General features: G+C 44.3%; 2 protein-coding genes across 6 annotated transcripts in view; one reads left to right on the top strand and one right to left on the bottom strand.

Moving 5' to 3' along the window:
- LOC115173309 (oxysterol-binding protein-related protein 10) overlaps window positions 1–14,435 on the top strand; it is a 124,251-nt gene extending 109,816 nt beyond the window's left edge. For 2 of the 4 annotated variants that reach the window (XM_029731293.1, XM_029731296.1), the window contains 6 exons: window positions 3,449–3,601; window positions 3,940–4,435; window positions 11,061–11,247; window positions 12,025–12,207; window positions 12,405–12,558; window positions 12,913–14,435. In XM_029731293.1, coding sequence (XP_029587153.1) covers window positions 3,449–3,601; window positions 3,940–4,435; window positions 11,061–11,247; window positions 12,025–12,207; window positions 12,405–12,558; window positions 12,913–12,957 — 1,218 coding nt within the window. In that variant the 3' untranslated portion in view covers window positions 12,958–14,435. Of the gene's footprint in view, window positions 1–3,448; window positions 3,602–3,939; window positions 4,436–4,810; window positions 5,004–11,060; window positions 11,248–12,024; window positions 12,208–12,404; window positions 12,559–12,912 lie in introns of those variants that run through there. The other 2 variants (XM_029731294.1, XM_029731295.1) reach the window with 2 other exon arrangements.
- A 255-nt stretch (window positions 14,436–14,690) lies between these two features.
- LOC115173308 (dolichyl-diphosphooligosaccharide--protein glycosyltransferase subunit STT3B-like) overlaps window positions 14,691–18,400 on the bottom strand; it is a 98,512-nt gene continuing 94,802 nt past the window's right edge. The window contains exons 13-17 of one of the 2 annotated variants that reach the window (XM_029731292.1): window positions 18,037–18,210; window positions 17,476–17,589; window positions 16,684–16,890; window positions 16,551–16,576; window positions 14,691–16,426 (exon numbers count right to left, since the gene is read on the bottom strand). In XM_029731292.1, coding sequence (XP_029587152.1) covers window positions 16,381–16,426; window positions 16,551–16,576; window positions 16,684–16,890; window positions 17,476–17,589; window positions 18,037–18,210 — 567 coding nt within the window. In that variant the 3' untranslated portion in view covers window positions 14,691–16,380. The remainder of the gene's footprint in view (window positions 16,427–16,550; window positions 16,577–16,683; window positions 16,891–17,475; window positions 17,590–18,036; window positions 18,211–18,400) is intronic. The other variant, XM_029731291.1, reaches the window with a different exon arrangement.

The raw sequence follows: 18,400 nt of genomic DNA, 5'->3' as shown, positions 1-18,400 counted from the left end.
CTTCTGACCCACTGAAATTGTGATACAGTGAAATAATCTGTCTGTAAATTTTTTTTGAAAAAATGACTTGTGTCATGCACAAAGTAGATGTTCTAACCGACTTGCCAAAACTATAGTTTGTTAACAAGAAATTTGTGGAGTGGTTGAAAAAACGAGTTTTAATGACTCCAACCTAAGTGTATGTAAACTTCCGACTTCAACTGTATGTGTGTGTATATATATGTGTGTATGTGTATATATATATATATATATCTTCTTGATTCCTTTCTCGAGCGCACAGATGGGATGCAGTTTGCTGAAATTTCGTTGCGGAAACATGTTACTATCGATGTTCCTGAACAGATTTCACTTGGTTTCCCAAATTAAGCTCTGGGTAGCTGCAGGAACAAGGTTGGAGAGCCCATGGCATACAGAGTTTGGGTGGAATATCACCTGTCGGGCAGCGAGAGCATGCTCACAGTGGTTGATGATTGGCGTGAAATAAGTGTTCTTGTATTTATTTCTCAGCTGCTCATATTAAACACAGCTCCGCTATAAGACCGAAGTAGCCTACAAAATCGACCAGCGGGAAAGCTCGCGGCCTCCATTCCCTATTCAAGTGCATACAGATGACATTACTTTTTTCCCCTGAAACAAATTGTACATATTAGTAAAGACAAGATTAAATTGAGAATAGTCTGATGGGTGAAAATCACTTGATGAGAGAACTGAGGCAAGGAAAAGAGCTCAAGCTTTTATTTTGCTTCTTTATCAAATCATCAATAGCCTATTGTCGCACCTTGCAGCCCATATCCATTTTGATTTGTAAGACATTCTAAGGTTTGTATCATTCACAACTAAAGTTGCCAAATAACTCTAAATCTAGCATATATAGGACCTGTTTCAAGCAGGGGCGTAGCCAGAATTATTTTGTGGGGATAGGCCTAGAAAAATTTGGATAGGCATTTTTTTTCGACTTGTTTATTACATTTATTTTGCAATGTGCACCATTATATTATTTCGTAATACAATCGTTTTATACTAGTGCATAGTACTTGGAGCAACCTCGTTACATATACAAATAATGACCTATCCCAGCATATTTAAATAAGACAGTAACTTTAGACCGGTTGCCAACTTGCCAACAATGTAAAACTCATCTTCAGGCGCACTTTAATCTCGATGGGAAAACAAGCCTATATTTGATGTTACCATTTACACCACGGCGGACAGTAGTACTATAAAAAGGTACCTTACCTTTAGTAGACGTATCATAAGGCGTGACCTACATCCCAAGGAACAGACGGCGAGGCTTTGAGTTGAATACGGTGGTGATTTATCATAATCCAATGTATCTGTCAGTTCACGCTCAAAAGACGGCAAACTGAAGTGGTTCAGCCGGGCGCTTGTCATTGATGTGCGAAGATGATTTTTTTGAATCCTAGTTGTTGTTGAGAAAAGTCTCTCCACACTGCATGATGTCATTGGAAGTGTAACAATGATCCCTAACAGAGAGTTTATATTAGGGAAAATATCATCAGGGCAGCTGTCAAGTACACTCATTATGGAGGAAAAGTCAAGCTCATTTTGCGACTCAACTGCTGAATAAAAACAGTGAATTCATCATCCCCAATTGATATTGCATAATGATCGCATGTGATCTTCAGCTGCTCTTTAAGGCCGCAGGTTTGGGATTCTTTGGAAAAGGAGGCTGCCGCTTGCATGATCCCATATGTGTCTTCTTGAAATCTCGAGTTCAACTCAGTAATCTGTCTGTCTAGAATATTGTTTCAGTTGCCTCAGGTCACTGTCATTCTTAATGCTGGATGATTTCCATAATGAAGTTGTGACTACACTGCCTGCCAATTTTACAGGCAGTTTTCACTGCCGTGATGCGCTCACATCCCAATTACTAATATCATGCTTAATCATCATCTCTTCAGTTAGCTTGAGAACTTTAATTCTCCCCCTGAGTTCTCTGAACGTAGAAATGCTGCTTTTGAGGATTTCAATGAAACCAATACAGTCCGTCACAGATAATGTAGAGCTTTGTAATCCCGTCGTAGCAAAATCACTAGTGTCAAACAATTTACTAACCGTGACTTAACAGGAATACAAATGTATTGTTCTGGATTTGTTGGAAGAGGGCATCGGCTTCTAATTTGGTTTGTCCACAAGCCTCTGAAAAATCTGCAAGAACCTCTAAAATGACATCTAGCAGTAACAGCACTTTACTCACAGACCCTGATGTTGAACTCCACCGTACGTCCGTGGATCTTCCTAGCTCGATACATGGTCTATCGGGATGCAACTCTTTCTGTACTTCTATGAATCCAGCATGTCTGTGGGATCCGCTCATAAATGTGTGTAGCTGGTTTACTGTCTCAAAAAAAGTACTGACATGTCCCGACACTTTTGCCGCGGTGCACAGAACCAAATTCAAACGGTGGGAGTTGCAGTGCACACATACCGCTTGCTTAAATGTTTGCTTTAGTAGGACATGTACCCCTCTGTTCCCTGACATGACTGAAGCGCCATCGAAACAACACTTCAAGTATTTTCCCAGAAATTCCTTGTGCAGACATATCAGCGGTTTCCATGAACCCAACAGCTCTTTAATCATTCCAGCATGAATGTATCGGATAAACGCAGCAAGGAGTTCTCGTTTAGATTGATCTTTACAGTGGGGGGAAAAAAGTATTTTATCCCCTGCTGATTTTGTACGTTTGCCCACTGACAAAGAAATGATCAGTCTATAACTTTTTAATGGTAGGTTTATTTGAACAGTGAGAGACAGAATAACAACAAAGATATCCAGAATAACAACAAAGATATCCAGAAAAACGCATGTCAAAAATGTTAGAAATTGATTTGCATTTTAATGTATAAGTACTTGACCCCCTCTCAATCAGAAAGATTGAGAGGGGCTCAGGCCTACTTGGGGTACGCCTGAGATCAAACTCAGGCGTACCCGTGGCTACGCCGCCGGTTTCAAGTGATCACTTTTATGCTCAATATAGCCACGTCATATGCGCACCGTAATGGAAAAAAAATCCTTTCAATTTTTTCCCAGCTAAGTTCAATTATATTCTTCTTATAAAATTATATAAAATAATGGCATACTTATAAGCATATCTCGTCAGTTAAATGAACAAGCCAACAGCCTATGGCATGGAGAATAGCCAGATAACATACAATAGGACAACTCATATATATGTGATGGTGTATATTAAATTGATATATTATACTTTTTTAGTGGCTTGTGTGTGTGGAGGCCTGGAGATGCTAAAAGTGTTTATGTTAATTAATGGTCAATTACCGTGAGACCTGGCAGTCTTTTGCATGACAATAACCTGCTGACAAAATGTCATGACCACAACAGCCCAACTCAGGAGACCTCGTTTACCAGGGAGACGTTGTCGCTGTTATGTCAGACCAGGTTAACCTAAGTGTTTCTCTGTTGTTTCAGCAGCACCCAGCAGGGTTGGAGGCCATCAGCCCCAGTGAGGAGGTGACTGACATGGAGGACAATGAGGAAGAGGACCTGGGAGTGCTGGACGACCAGCGGAGCATCATCCTGCACCTCCTCTCCCAGCTCAAACTGGGCATGGACCTCACCCGGGTAAGACGGCTGACGCTCTCTGCTCTCCATGTCTTTTCCTTGGAATGTTAGAGCTGGTATGGCCAACACAATGTTTACTGGTTCACTGACTGAATAGGAATGTCTTGATTCCTGTTTTAGGAAGTACAGATTACAGTTATGTACTGGTATGTCCATTTCACTAGCCTGTTCAGTTGAACATGATCATCAATGGCATCAAAACAGTCATGGAATAACAATGAAAAAGCTTTTAGTTCTAATTATGACGAGTGCTTCTCTTTATTACTGTTCACTATCAGCACTCTAGTGAAGTGTCTCCCTCATGTAGTTTCACGGTCGCCTCCCGCCCTGTTTACCAGGTGGTGCTGCCCACGTTCATCCTGGAGAAGCGCTCCTTGCTGGAGATGTACGCTAACTTCATGGCCCACCCGGACATGTTCCTGTCCATCACGGCTGGTGCCACGGCAGAGGACCGCATCGTATGCTTCGTCGAGTACTACCTTACCGCCTTCCACGAGGGCCGCAAAGGAGCCGTGGCCAAGAAGCCCTATAACCCGGCGCTGGGCGAGACGTTCCACTGTTCCTGGGAGGTGCCTCGGGACAGAGTGAGGCCCCTCAGGTCTCAGGGCCCCAGGGAACCAGCCACCAGGGGCCCCAACAACACCCAACAGCAGGACGGTCCGTCGGGGACCGAGTGTTACCGCGTTCGCTTCATGGCCGAGCAGGTGTCCCACCACCCACCTGTCTCAGGGTTCTACTGCGAGTGCCCAGAGAGGAGGATGTGTGTCAATGCCCACGTGTGGACGAGAAGCAAGTTCATGGGCATGTCCATTGGTGTGTCCATGATAGGGGAAGGTGAGTGAAAGAATGCGCTTCCGGGTTTGTTGAGGCTCAGCTAAAAGCTGACACCCTAAGTACATGACTGTGTTCAAATCATATACTTTTCTTAAGCTTATGCTCATGTTTTGGAATATACATGGAGATACAGTTGGTGGCAGTTTGAATGGCATTAGCAATGCGCATGTGTTTGAGGTGTATTTCCTGTGTTTGAGGGGTGCAAAAGTCTTGTCACTTAAATATCGCTGGTTTGATTGCTTTCACTTTACTTTCTTGCTTGTGCCTGTCGTTTTTTCCCCCCATTTAACGTTCCTACCACGGAAATGTTTGTAATGACCTGTCAAACACACCCATGAAATGGTCTCAATGGAATACATTGTCTTTCCGTTGCAGCTATGAGAACGCTAAAGCTTAGTCTGGGATTAAACGCATCGTCGCCACACTTACATCACAAGAAAGAGAAGACAGACAACTTTATTTTGATGGATGTCATTTTTTTGTGGAATTGAAAAAAGTCATTTATTTTACAAATTAGATGCGCTAAAATGAAAAAAACTTCTCAAAATAAAGACTCGGGTTATAGTAATATTATTTCTCATTTCGCAAACAATGTAAAGTACTCCTCTCCATACATAATCTAGAGACGAGCGTGTTGATTTTTAATCAGAGGGTATTCTGCACTTGTTGAATTATGCAACAGAAGGTGACAACAGTAATTAACGAGGCAGTCTAGACAGAGCAGGTGAGTGCAGGAGGGTCTAGACAGAGCAGGTGAGTGCAGGAAGGTCTAGACAGAGCAGGTGAGTGCAGGAGGGTCTAGACAGAGCAGGTGAGTGCAGGAAGGTCTAGACAGAGCAGGTGAGTGCAGGAGGGTCTAGACAGAGCAGGTGAGTGCAGGAAGGTCTAGACAGAGCAGGTGAGTGCAGGAGGGTCTAGACAGAGCAGGTGAGTGCAGGAAGGCCTAGACAGAGCAGGTGAGTGCTGGAAGGCCTAGACAGAGCAGGTGAGTGCTGGAAGGCCTAGACAGAGCAGGTGAGTGCAGGAAGGTCTAGACAGAGCAGGTGAGTGCAGGAAGGTCTAGACAGAGCAGGTGAGTGCAGGAAGGTCTAGACAGAGCAGGTGAGTGCTGGAAGGTCTAGACAGAGCAGGTGAGTGCTGGAAGGCCTAGACAGAGCAGGTGAGTGCAGGAAGGCCTAGACAGAGCAGGTGAGTGCAGGAAGGCCTAGACAGAGCAGGTGAGTGCAGGAAGGCCTAGACAGAGCAGGTGAGTGCAGGAAGGCCTAGACAGAGCAGGTGAGTGCAGGAAGGCCTAGACAGAGCAGGTGAGTGCAGGAAGGTCTAGACAGAGCAGGAAGGCCTAGACAGAGCAGGTGAGTGCAGGAGGGCCTAAACAGAGCAGGAAGGCCTGCGTGAGTCATAATGCCTGGCGAGTCATACCACAGGATTTGTGCATTCACTTTGGGATTGCTTTTGAAGCACAATGGTGACCCTCACATTTAGAGGCCTGTGTGGTTTGGCATCTTTGAGTAATGTGCCTAATAATTTTTTTTAAGCGGACGATATTTTGTGCTGCATTGATTGGTGCTGATTTAAGATGATGTCTGATGTCGAGGTAAGCATGTGTCAATCTGCTCCTGCTGTGATTTGCGGTGGCGGTGGGTTGTCATGGACAGCGCGGTGGGTTGTAATGGACAGCGCGGTGGGTTGCCATGGACAGCGCGGTGGGTTGCCATGGACAGCGCGGTGGGTTGCCATGGACAGCGCGGTGGGTTGCCATGGACAGCGCGGTGGGTCAATGTGGGGGTTTAGCTAAAAAGAAGATAAATTGTGTCTGTACTGACGCTATTATGAATGCTAGATTGTTATGCCTTTATGCTCTCGACCAAAGACAGTATTCATTCAGTGACATTGGACATGTAGTACAGTACATTGCATACACAGTACGAAGAGGTGGACAAGGTAAGACCAAAGGGTCGAGGAGAGGACTCGATTGCGAAGGAAATGTTTCCCACTTGAAATATAGCCAAACGAGTATATGCCAAGCCAGTCATGTGATGACCTTCCACATGATTTCTCTCCTGACTCAATTAGGGTGTTTTCACATATAGTCACTTACAGATCTCATTCCTCGTTAAAGTGAACTCTGGGGTAAAATAAAGCAAACCAGTTCTCGTTGTGTTCACACTGCCCTTGCCTTTGAACGAGGACTCAACTCTTTTTGCCAGTTCACTTCACCTATTTTGTAGGCTGAGTCCTCTGTGCATTTACATTGCTCTGTTTAGAATGGAACCAAGATCTTTTCCCAACATTCACTCAATGCACTCTGGGTTTTTACAAAGGGCAGGACAAGCCATTCCATCAGAATGTGTTATCGGACAGCTAGATATACCTACTTACATTTTGGAAGTTAATAGATTGCATTTAGTAAAAAGATGAGACTTTTTTTTGTAATCAGAAGATACTATTAACATGTAAATATTGGTAACAGAATAAATAGAAGAATAACTGCAGATTAAATAATGCTGTAATTGGAAATTGTACACCCAATGTAGGCTACCGTCCCTTTAAGAGCTGGAATGGATTTTGTACGCTATGTTGTGATTCTCACCAAATATGTTGTCGCCTTTTCACCCTATTCAACCCCCACAATCGAATAAACAGCTTATGAAGCTCTCTTGGAATTTCTGTGCATCCTTGACAATCACTAATCAATAGGCCTAACCAAAAACAGCCCTTTGTTTGGGGCGAACCTGCACTAATGTCGTCTTCTGTCTATGTTGGCACTAATGCCAGAGGGTTTATTGCAGTAGTCTAATGGGTGGTGCAGAAATAATAACAAGCAAACCTGGGGAGCTTTGTGTTCACATTGCCTTGAAAAAGGGAACCGAACTCAGACCACCTCTTGAGATGGTCTCGCTTTGGGGGCTCTTTTGAGGGGTCTGAGTTCCTTTGCAGTATTCAAACTGCACAAAAAATTAAGCGAACCAATTTGAGTTCACAAAAATTGGCTTAAAGGGACCAAGTATGAAAACACCCTTATACTAGTTAGCAATAATATGTATTTTATTGTATTTATTTAACCCTTATTTTACCAGGTAAGTTGACAGAGAACACGTTCTCATTTACAGCAACGACCTGGAGAATAGTTACAGGGAAGAGGAGGGGAATGAATGAGACAATTTTAAACTGGGGATGATTAGGTGACCGTGATGGTATGAGGGACAGATTGGGAGTTTAGCCAGGACACCAGTTTTAACACCGCTACACTTAAGAAAGGTACCATGGGATCTATAGTGACCACAGAGAGTCAGGACACCGGGATTAATGACCTCAGAGAGTCAGGACACCAGGGTTAATGACCTCAGAGAGTCAGGACACCAGGGTTAATGACCTCAGAGAGTCAGGACACCAGGGTTAATGACCTCAGAGAGTCAGGACACCAGGGTTAACACCCCTACTCTGACCACAGAGAGTCAGGACACCCCTACTCTGACCACAGAGAGTCAGGACACCAGGGTTAACACCTCTACTCTTATAAGTACCATGGGATCTACAGAGAGTCAGGACACCAGATTCAACACCCCTACTCTGACCACAGAAAGTCAGGACACCAGGGTTAACACCCCTACTCTGACCACAGAGAGTCAGGACGCCAGGGTTAACACCCCTACTCTTATGATAAGTACCATGGGATCTATAGAGACCACAGAGAGTCAGGACACCAGGGTTAACACCCCTACTCTAATGATAAGTACCATGGGATCTTTAGTGACCACGGAGAGTCAGGACACCGGGATTAACACCCCTACTCTTATGATAATTACCATGGGATCTATAGAGACCACAGAGAGTCAGGACACCAGGGTTAATGACCTCAGAGAGTCAGGACACCAGGGTTAATGACCTCAGAGAGTCAGGACACCAGGGTTAATGACCTCAGAGAGTCAGGACACCAGGGTTAATGACCTCAGAGAGTCAGGACACCAGGGTTAACACCTCTACTCTTATGATAAGTACCATGGGATCTATCGTGACCACAGAGTCAGGAATCCAGGGTTAACACCCCTACTCTTATGATAATTACCATGGGATCTTTAGTGACCACAGAGAGTCAGGACACCAGGGTTAACACCCCTACTCTGACCAGAGAGTCAGGACAACAGGGTTAACACCCCTACTCTTATGATAAGTACCATGGGATCTATAGTGACCACAGAGAGCCAGGACACCAGGGTTAACACCCCTACTCTGACCACAGAGAGTCAGGACACCGGCGTTAACACCCCTACTCTGACCACAGAGAGTCAGGACACCAGGGTTAACACCCCTACTCTGGCCACAGTCAGGACACCAGGGTTAACACCCCTACTCTTATGATAAGTACCATGGGATCTTTAGTGACCACGGAGAGTCAAGACACCGGGATTAACACCCCTACTCTTATGATAAGTACCATGGGATCTATAGAGACCACAGAGAGTCAGGACACCAGGGTTAACACCCCTACTCTGGCCACAGTCAGGACACCAGGGTTAACACCCCTACTCTTATAAGTACCATGGGATCTATAGTGACCACAGAGAGCCAGGACACCAGGGTTAACACCCCTACTCTGACCACAGAGAGTCAGGACACCAGGGTTAACACCCCTACTCTAATGATAAGTACCATGAGATCTATAGTGACCACAGTCAGGACACCAGGGTTAACACCCCTACTCTAATGATAAGTACCATGAGATCTATAGAGACCACAGAAAGCCAGGACACCAGGGTTAACACCCCTACTCTGACCACAGAGAGTCAGGACACCAGGGTTAACACCCCTACTCTTATGATAAGTACCATGAGATCTATAGAGACCACAGAGAGTCAGGACACCAGGGTTAACACCCCTACTCTGGCCACAGCGAGTCAGGACACCAGGGTTAACACCCCTACTCTTATGATAAGTACCATGGGATCTATAGTGACCACAGAGAGTCAGGACACCAGGGTTAACACCCCTACTCTTATGATAAGTACCATGGGATCTATAGTGACCACAGAGTCAGGACACCAGGGTTAACACCCCTACTCTGACCACAGAGAGTCAGGACACCAGGGTTAACACCCCTACTCTGACCACAGAGAGTCAGGACACCAGGGTTAACACCTCTACTCTTATGATAAGTACCATGGGATCTATAGTGACCACAGAGAGTCAGGACACCAGGGTTAACACCCCTACTCTTATGATCATTACCATGGGATCTATAGTGACCACAGAGAGTCAGGACACCAGGGTTAACACCCCTACTCTTACCACAGTCAGGACACCAGGGTTAACACCCCTACTCTGACCACAGAGAGTCAGGACACCAGTGTTAACACCCCTACTCTTATGATAAGTACCATGGGATCTATAGTGACCACAGAGAGTCAGGACACCCGTGTAACGTCTCATCTGTCCCATTCGGGAGGAGTTAGACTGCTCATAAGATAGTTAACCTTATTGGGCAATGGCATTGAATGGATGCTGAGGCCATTTTCTATGCTTCCCTATGCTTCCCTATGGTTCACTATAGGGTTTTAAGTGATAACCCCCATAGGTTTTTTTGTAGTGGAAGATGATTGGTTTCATGAGTAAGACATGAAAGCAATAGGTCAACCCACAGAGGAGCTGGTGGGATTATTAATTTGTCCTATATGGCCTTATGACCAAACAGACTGTACGGTGATGTAGGTGAAGAGATGTTGTAAGTCAGAGTTCACTTTAACGTCCTCCCTTACGGCGAATCAAGTCCATGAATCCCAAGAGATGTGTCTGTGAACATCACAAATGGAGAGAAATCAATGCATGGGGCGACGCGGGTTCGTGTACAGTGGGTGTCCGCCGTCCTGCCGGAGTAACCGGGGAAACCTTGGGAACCGGGAAACACCATTTAATGTTGTTAACGAGGGACTTTTTTTCTGTTCAACTCAAACACTAATGAAGAGTGAACATTTCACAGGCATTTTTCTACCCAGCAAAATTATTCATCCTAGAGGAGTATATTTATGGTATGGAGATACTGTATCTTGCAAAGGATTTTTTTCCACGTACAGTATTTCCCTTCTAGTCTCTGCAAAATCTTCTGCATTATTCTACGGCATGTACAGTTTTATTAGACATTCGTGTAAATTAGTGACTGGCGCTTGGATACTTATCGTGCACTAGTATAGCCAGGTCCCAGATCTGTTTGTGCTATCATGTCAACTCCTTGTCAGTTGTCACTCATTGTCTTAACCAAACATGAGCAATGGTTGGAAGAGGTGGCAACAGTAGAAACAGCCTGGAACCAGACTTGAACCAGTGAGATGCTGACCTTTATCTGGTCTGACTCTTTGAGTCACTTTACCCCTACCTACATGTACAAATTACCTCGACTAACCGGTACTCCCTGTATACAGCCTCGTTATTGTTATGTCATTTTATTGTTACTTTTTATTTCATTTTTTTACTTTAGTTTATTTGGTAAATATTTTCTTAACTCCATTTCTTGAACTGCATTGTTTGTTATGGGCTTGTAAGTAAGCATTTCACGGTAAGGTCTACACCTGTTGTATTCGGGCAGCATGTGACAATAAACATGTGATTTGATATTTCCCCCTCTGCTCCCCAGGGACCTTATGCCTCCTGGAGCATGACGAGGAGTATGTGTTCACGCTGCCCTGTGCCTACGCCCGCTCCATCCTCACTGTGCCATGGGTGGAGCTGGGTGGCAAAGTCACCATCAGCTGTGCCAAGAGTGGCTACTCAGCCACCGTCACATTCCACACCAAGCCTTTCTATGGAGGGAAGGTACACAGGTGGGTCTCTGAATATATGTGTGCGTGAGAGAGAGATTGCTTTGGCAATGTAAACATACTGTATGTTTCCCATGCCAATAAAGCCCATTGAATTTAGAGAGGATTTGAATGCTCTGTATTGAAATGATTTGAACGTCATAATTTCAAATGTTATTTGTGCCCAATATAATTGAATGGTAAATAACAGATTGTCATTTTGCTGGACATTTATTGCAATTAAGAATAGAATGTTTTTAAACACTTCTACTATATTAATGGGGATACTACCATGAATGAATCGTGAATAATGATGATTGAGAAAGTTAGAGGCATAAATATCAAACATATTCTATTCTTATTTACACGAAGTGGCTCAAATGTACCATTAATTTCTATTGGGCATAAAATAATCTGAAACACAACCGAAACAAACTGCAAATGCATCCAACAAGTTTGTAGAGTCACAAGCTTGATGTAATCATTATTTGCTAGGAATATGGGACATATACTGTATGGGAAAATGGAGGGGACAATGTACAAAAAGTGCTGTAATTTCTAAACGGTTCACCCGATTACATATGAAAATACCCTAAAATTAAAGCTGACAGTCTGCATTTTAACCTCAGTCTTTGTCATTTCAACATGCTGGAGTACAGAGCCAAAACGACAACAAATGGGTCACTGTCCAGATACTTTGAGCTCACTGTAATTCGATATTGCTATGGCTGTACAATAAGAGTAATGTTGAGCGGCCACTAAGTACATCTTCTGAACATGCCTGCTATGTGTTCCCCTCAGGGTGACCGCAGAGGTCAAACACAACCCCACCAACACCATTGTGTGCAAGGCCCAGGGGGAGTGGAACGGAACCCTGGAGTTCACCTATAGCAGCGGGGAGACCAAAGTGATTGACACAGCCAAACTGCCAATCATCAAGAAGAAGCTCCGTCCTGTAGAGAAGCAGGGACGGAACGAGTCCAGGTAAGATGCTACTAGGTCCAAGGTGCTGTATTTTTGTCCCCTTAATGGACCAGGGTTGGATTTATTACGCACCAAACGGAAGTAAACAGGACTGAAACAAGGAGGGACTCCCTGGATTTGGCGTCTACAGAACAGTAGCTATCTTGTCAGCTGCGTGGTGGGTTTGTTATATACATGTTCTTTATGTGTTTGTGTAGGCGGTTATGGCAGCATGTCACCAAGTCACTGAAGGAGGGGAACATTGACGAGGCCACGGAACAAAAGCGGCGTCTGGAGGAGCGCCAGAGAGGGGAGGAGAGGCAGAGAGCTGCAGTCAACTCGCCCTGGACACCCAAATATTTCAGTAAAAAGGTACGGCTACAGGAGGGACTTGAGCCAGGGTTCAATATAAAACGAGGGCTGGGGCTATTATGTTCAACCCTATCCCAAAACTTAGTTGATCCTACTTTTCTCTTTGGACCCATGAAGTGCTGGAGCTCGGCTCTACCTGGCTCTCCCTTTGACCTAACCTAACGTAGCTGGCGTTAAAGAGCGGAGTTTCCACACGAAGCTAGGTTGAATTAGCCGTGTCCCTGAAAACCGGATACATCCGGTTGTTGGCAACTCCTCTAAGGGTGCTTTGTCCCAAGGTGCAGGAGCCCGGCTCCAGTGCTCAATTTAACCACTGATGCTCATCTGGTTTTGTGTCTTTGTTCTTGCCTTTAGGGGGAAGATTGGATCTACCACAATCCTCTGTGGAAATCTCACTGACACAAGAACCAGACTGCTCTAATGGACACTAAGAGAGCCTCTATCCCCCTAAACGAGGGGCCAGACCAGGATGAGGATGGAACTGCCACTCGCTCTCCATTGGGACCAGAGATCCTGACTCTTAATGACATGGACAAAGGTCCCACTCATGGGAATCAAGTGGTTTCCACTTGAACTACGAGGGTGGGAGACACCGATGTAGCTTTTTATAGTATTCGAGGTAGAGAATTTCAATTTCTTACTTTGCCAGGGCCTTTTGCAAATGCACGGTATGACATGATCCTTTTCGGTTCAAACGCCTTTTTGTCACACAGCATCAGAATGCAATGGTAGGAGGAAGATGGCAAATATGCTTGGAGGTATGTTTTTGTTACATTAGTTCCCAACAAATGCTGTTGACATCAGAGCAGTCTCATCACTTTCAGTTGCCATTCTATCCATCCTTACCCCATCCAGTCCTTTGACCATTCCTGAAATGACTCTTTGCCTCTGTTCTTCCATGCAATACATATTTCCCATCACCCTTTTACTTTACAGTCAACACACCATTGGATCCCATCTTCCCGAGAGGTGTTTCCTCCTTCCAGGGACCTTAGGTTGGCATTGATATAACATAATTAAGCTGGAGCTGTACCCAGCTCACGACTCATGCTAATATCTCAGTGGGCTGCCTCTGCGTCTAATATGGATAAGGTACAACCCCATTCTCACAGAGGGGCACCGTCTCGCCACATGTCATTCAGGATATGAGGTACTAAAGAGGATGTTTTGGGTTATACATAGCCTTTACATTTTCTCAAATACATCGGATTGCCTTTATTTAGCCAAACATTAACGGAAAATCATTTTCGTTTGCGCCGCCTTTTTGTTCTTAGAGAAGTGATCAATGCTATATTCTCTGGTTAAGTCATTTCAACCATCCATGACCAGACTGAGTGGCTTGCTGCGTTACATTGTAGTACCTATACTAACGGCAGCATCATCTTGCAGTGAAGAAAATTAGCTGTCACAAAGATGTCCAGTTTCTTGCAGCACTCAAGTGTGTTCTTGACATCTGGCAATATGCAGATGCATGAATTTGATTACCAAGTCTCCAGCACTCAAGACAAGTGCAGATACACATTGTGGAAAGATCTGTCCAAAGATATTCTGAACGTATGTGCATTCATTTGGGTTTTGTAGAGCACTGTGATGAACCAAACTCCTCATTCACTTGGATAAAAAGAAAACCTATGCAACACCCCATTTGTTCTAATATAGGTTGAAGGTAGGGATGGGGGGCATAATCGTTTTGTTGTAATAAATGTGCCCTGGCAATCACTGTGCCTGTCTGTTGTCGTTATGATGTTAGATTTGAGTCAGCAAGTGGAAAATGCTAGTGCTGCCATCTTGTGGTACATTTTGTAATTCTCTGAAGCCTCAGTTTATACCAAAGTCTAACTTTTACAGGATAAAAATATTTCCATATAAAAAAGGTATCATGGAATGAATGTGTTTTGGTTTTTAGAATGTAATTGTTTTAGACCTAAAAAGCAGCCTTGTATTCCCCCAGTCTCACATGCACGTTCCTGGAATTGACTGAAGGAACTTAGTAAAAGCACCCTGCCTGCAAACCTTAAACTCCAGACACTTCAGGCTCATATGCATGTTTTTGTTACATTAGTTCCCAACAAATGCTTGTTGACACCTTACACTGATAAATTGATAGTACACACGAATCATTTGACGATCACTTCTTACAAACTTGAACCTTTTATTTTGTCTACATTTAAACATGACTGAACAACAATGTAGAAAAATCGAACTTGGAAGTTGAGGGGGACCAGGGGTAGTCAAATAAAATCAATGTAGTGGTGAGGCAGAGGAAGAGGTGTTGCACTGCTGAAAGTTGGAGAACCAAGAAGAGGAGAAAGTCCATCCCCAACAAAAAACAACGAGGGCAAACAACCTGTACACTTTCTATATCACATTAAGGCTTAGTCCCCAAACCCTTTGTCTCCTCACAAAGATTGACCAAATAAAACGGAGTATTTAACGTTATGAAAATAAATACGAGTTTCTGTTTGAGCAAGGTCGATATGGCGTTGTGTGAAGGGCCATGAAGTGAAAGCAGAGAAGATCAAGGGACAGAACAAAGCAACTTTATATCCAAAGAAAGGTGAAATAACTTGTGTGTAACGCAAGAGAAGTATCAAACGAACAATACAAATGAGAAGTAAACTGTCAAGGATTTAAAAAAAAGTATTCCTATGAAGTTTATATGTAGACTGTCTCACCTTTCCCCCCCACACACACACCTGCATGCACACATATGTTCACAACAGGCCCAGTACAATGCCAAGAGGTGCACCCCTCTGTCACCTCACTGGCAGCCATCTTGAGATTTAAGCTTTCCTGCATTACCGTACTCTGCAGCATTTGTATGTGGACCGGCAAAAATGACTGAGTAGACAGATGGACATGAAGAGACCAGCAATGAGGCACTAGGCTCACAGACCGGACTAGAACGTGCCCCCTGCAGGTTGGAGGCCTAATTAATAATCACTACATTTTACATAGAATTGCTTTTTTTTTTTTTTAAACCTAGCAGCAGAATATACAATCTAAGCAATTTCAGGGGGGGAAAGTTAAATTCACATTCTTTTCAAACAAAATCTCAAGTCCCTCCTAATGGACTATTATTGCATTCACTGTTCCATCTGCTGCCATTAAAAACATCACAACAAAGTAAAAGAGAAATCTGCGTATTTAAATCACCACAATAATCCAATATATTATAACCCTTTGACATTTCCTTCACATAACATATTTACATATTAGGCCTTTTATTTTCTAAAGAATTGTCTCAGTAACGACAAATTAGAGCCAAACAAAAATGATTAAAAAAAAAGGTTACCGATCAGCTGTGCCTAGACAATGGAATTGTTCCTTACCGTATACCAGGCGTCAGGAACACGTCCTCAATTCAAAATGGCTCCTCACTCAACGGCAACACATTGACATGTGCCAAGGAGCAAGATCAAGGGCTCTTTGGTGCAATTGCTCCCAGCCTCCTCAGTTTCCTTTCTCTTTATTTTGTCCCCCTCTAGAAATAACAGTTAAAATGTACCACAATATGTACGCTCACCCTGGTTTCAGCAGCTCTGTGCCTTGCCACACGTTCAAGTACAAAAAAGAAAAAGAGCAAGACAAAAGTCCTCTGGATAAAATGGACAAAAGTTCTGGGGCTAGCCAGATATGACACTTCACCCTCCCCAACACAAGGATGCTGTGCTCAGAGGACTAGCCCTCGAGGCTAAGGACTAACATTCCAGACAATGGCCGTTCTTCTTCATTGGTAGAGTTCTTTGCTAGTTGCATTTTTTTGTGTTTTTTTTTATGTTGTCAGTCTTCATTATTTCTTGTTTAGTTTCTTGCCTTTCTTCAGGACCAGCTTATTCCTGATGTGTCCTCGCTTCCTCTTAGAAGTCTGTAATGAAACAAACTTGATTTACAAACCACTTTTCAATTGGCAATTTTTTTCCTATACATCTACAAATCAGAATTTGAGCGCACACACATTAACTGTAGGAAATAAAAGTGAGTTGGCTCACATTTTATGAACATTTCCTTTTGGTGGCTAAAATTTGAGAAGAAATAATCATATGTAAACTCACTACACCAGTATGATATAATGTCTTACATTCATTAGCACAATGAATGCTGAGAGACATGGAAGCCTTGTACCTTTTTGGAGGTGTACTTCTGTCTGGGCACGACACTGCGGAGCTTGTGCTCCAGCGGCTCCCTGTTCTCCAGCTTCTTCACCTTGTAGATGCGCACCAGCCAGTGCTCCGAGGTGAACGCCTCCTCAAGGTGCTTGAACTTGATGTCCTTGTTGCCGATCTCGGCGTTGCGGGTGCGGTCGAACCCAGGCGGTGTCCGGAAGTCCAGCTGAGAGATAAGGACAGCAGTAGGTGGGGTTGAGGGTGTTGGCGAGGGCGGCTAGTGACTGAGCTAAAGTGAGTATGGTGGTTGATAGTACCTTCACACAGGTGTTGCGTTTTTCATCTTAATTCAGTTTTAGGCTCTTCCCCTGCTCTTTTAAATCTGTACATCACTTCACCTATCCCTCCCTCTACACTTTACCCGTCTCTTTAGTCCTCGTCTCTTCCACAAAACCAATCTCTGTTCCCTTGCCTTTATCGTTCTCTTAACATGTCTCTCCATCTCCTTTATGGGTTAAGACAGCTAGGAGACAGCTTTGCTTGGCTGCATGTCTGTGGACCCTACTGAAGCAGCCCACTGATCCTTCCTCTTCACTGAGCTGCTGGCCAGGCAACACGCAGCTCGCTATAAGTACCTGGCAGCTCTTCGCCTGCATATCTCGCCTGTACCTGCCAGAGCATTTCTGAGCGTTTCCCCTCCCACCTTCATCCTTCCCCCACGCTTGTCAGCATGTCCATAAGCCGCTCTGTTGCCCGTCACTCAGTGCTTACTGTAGTCTGCTGTTGCTTCAAGTACTTCACCACCGCTCACCTGCATCTCGCCAAAGCGGTAGTAGGACATCTTGTACATGAGGCAGTTGAGCAGGACGGGCGAGCCGGCCTTGTCCACACGGAACTCTCCTTGAGGGGTGAAGTAGTCACTCTCCTGAAGGGCACATGGGCATGAGGAGGGAAGAAAGAGAGACGAGGGTTTGGACCACATTTCTTCAAGGACACATCAAATAGCAGAAAGTGAAATAACTCTGCCAACTCGCCATCTACGATATGATGTAGTCTCACAGCCACCAATTGTTCGGTTCATATCTTTGATATTCAAAATAACACGCACATTTTCTTTTTACAAATCCGCGTTGGATATCGGATACTTTGTCCTACGACCAAGTGTCAGTGAAGAAAATAAACATAGCTAGGAACAGCAATGTCCTTGGGTTTGCCCAGACTGATGAATTACTGGACTGCTCAAATCTAAGTTTTTACCCAGGTTCACCAGCAGAACAACAATTATTAAATAGAAGACTGAATGAAGGTCCTTCTGAATTGTGAGGCGTCGGTGAACCCAACTAGGCGCAGTCTCAAGAAACCAGGCACTCACCCGAATGTCCTTGGGATGCTCTCCCTCCGCTATCCTGACCATCCACAGGAACTTGTTGATGTCGTCGCCTGAGTAACCAATCACGCCCCCGAAGATGATCAGCACGTAGTCCACGTCCAGACTCCTCATGATCTCGTACGCTGCACTCTCATTGGACGACATGGCTTTCCCCACCTACAGAGGGAAGACGAGGGAGTTTGAGCAGAGGAGAGTGAAACAGCAGAGGAAAGAAGAGAGGCAGATAGAGATGAGACGTAGTGGGAAAAAGAGAGGGAGGTATAAGACTCCAAAAATAGGCAATACTCGCGTCTCAAAGTCGTGCTGGCCCTGTGAAAATCAATCAAGTCATAAGAGCAAAAAGAAA

The sequence above is a fragment of the Salmo trutta genome, chromosome 34 (assembly GCF_901001165.1).
Source record: "Salmo trutta chromosome 34, fSalTru1.1, whole genome shotgun sequence".
NCBI classification, from domain to species: domain Eukaryota; kingdom Metazoa; phylum Chordata; class Actinopteri; order Salmoniformes; family Salmonidae; genus Salmo; species Salmo trutta.
Note: the sequence above shows the minus strand (reverse complement) of the source record. Positions and strands in the feature narration are given on the sequence as shown.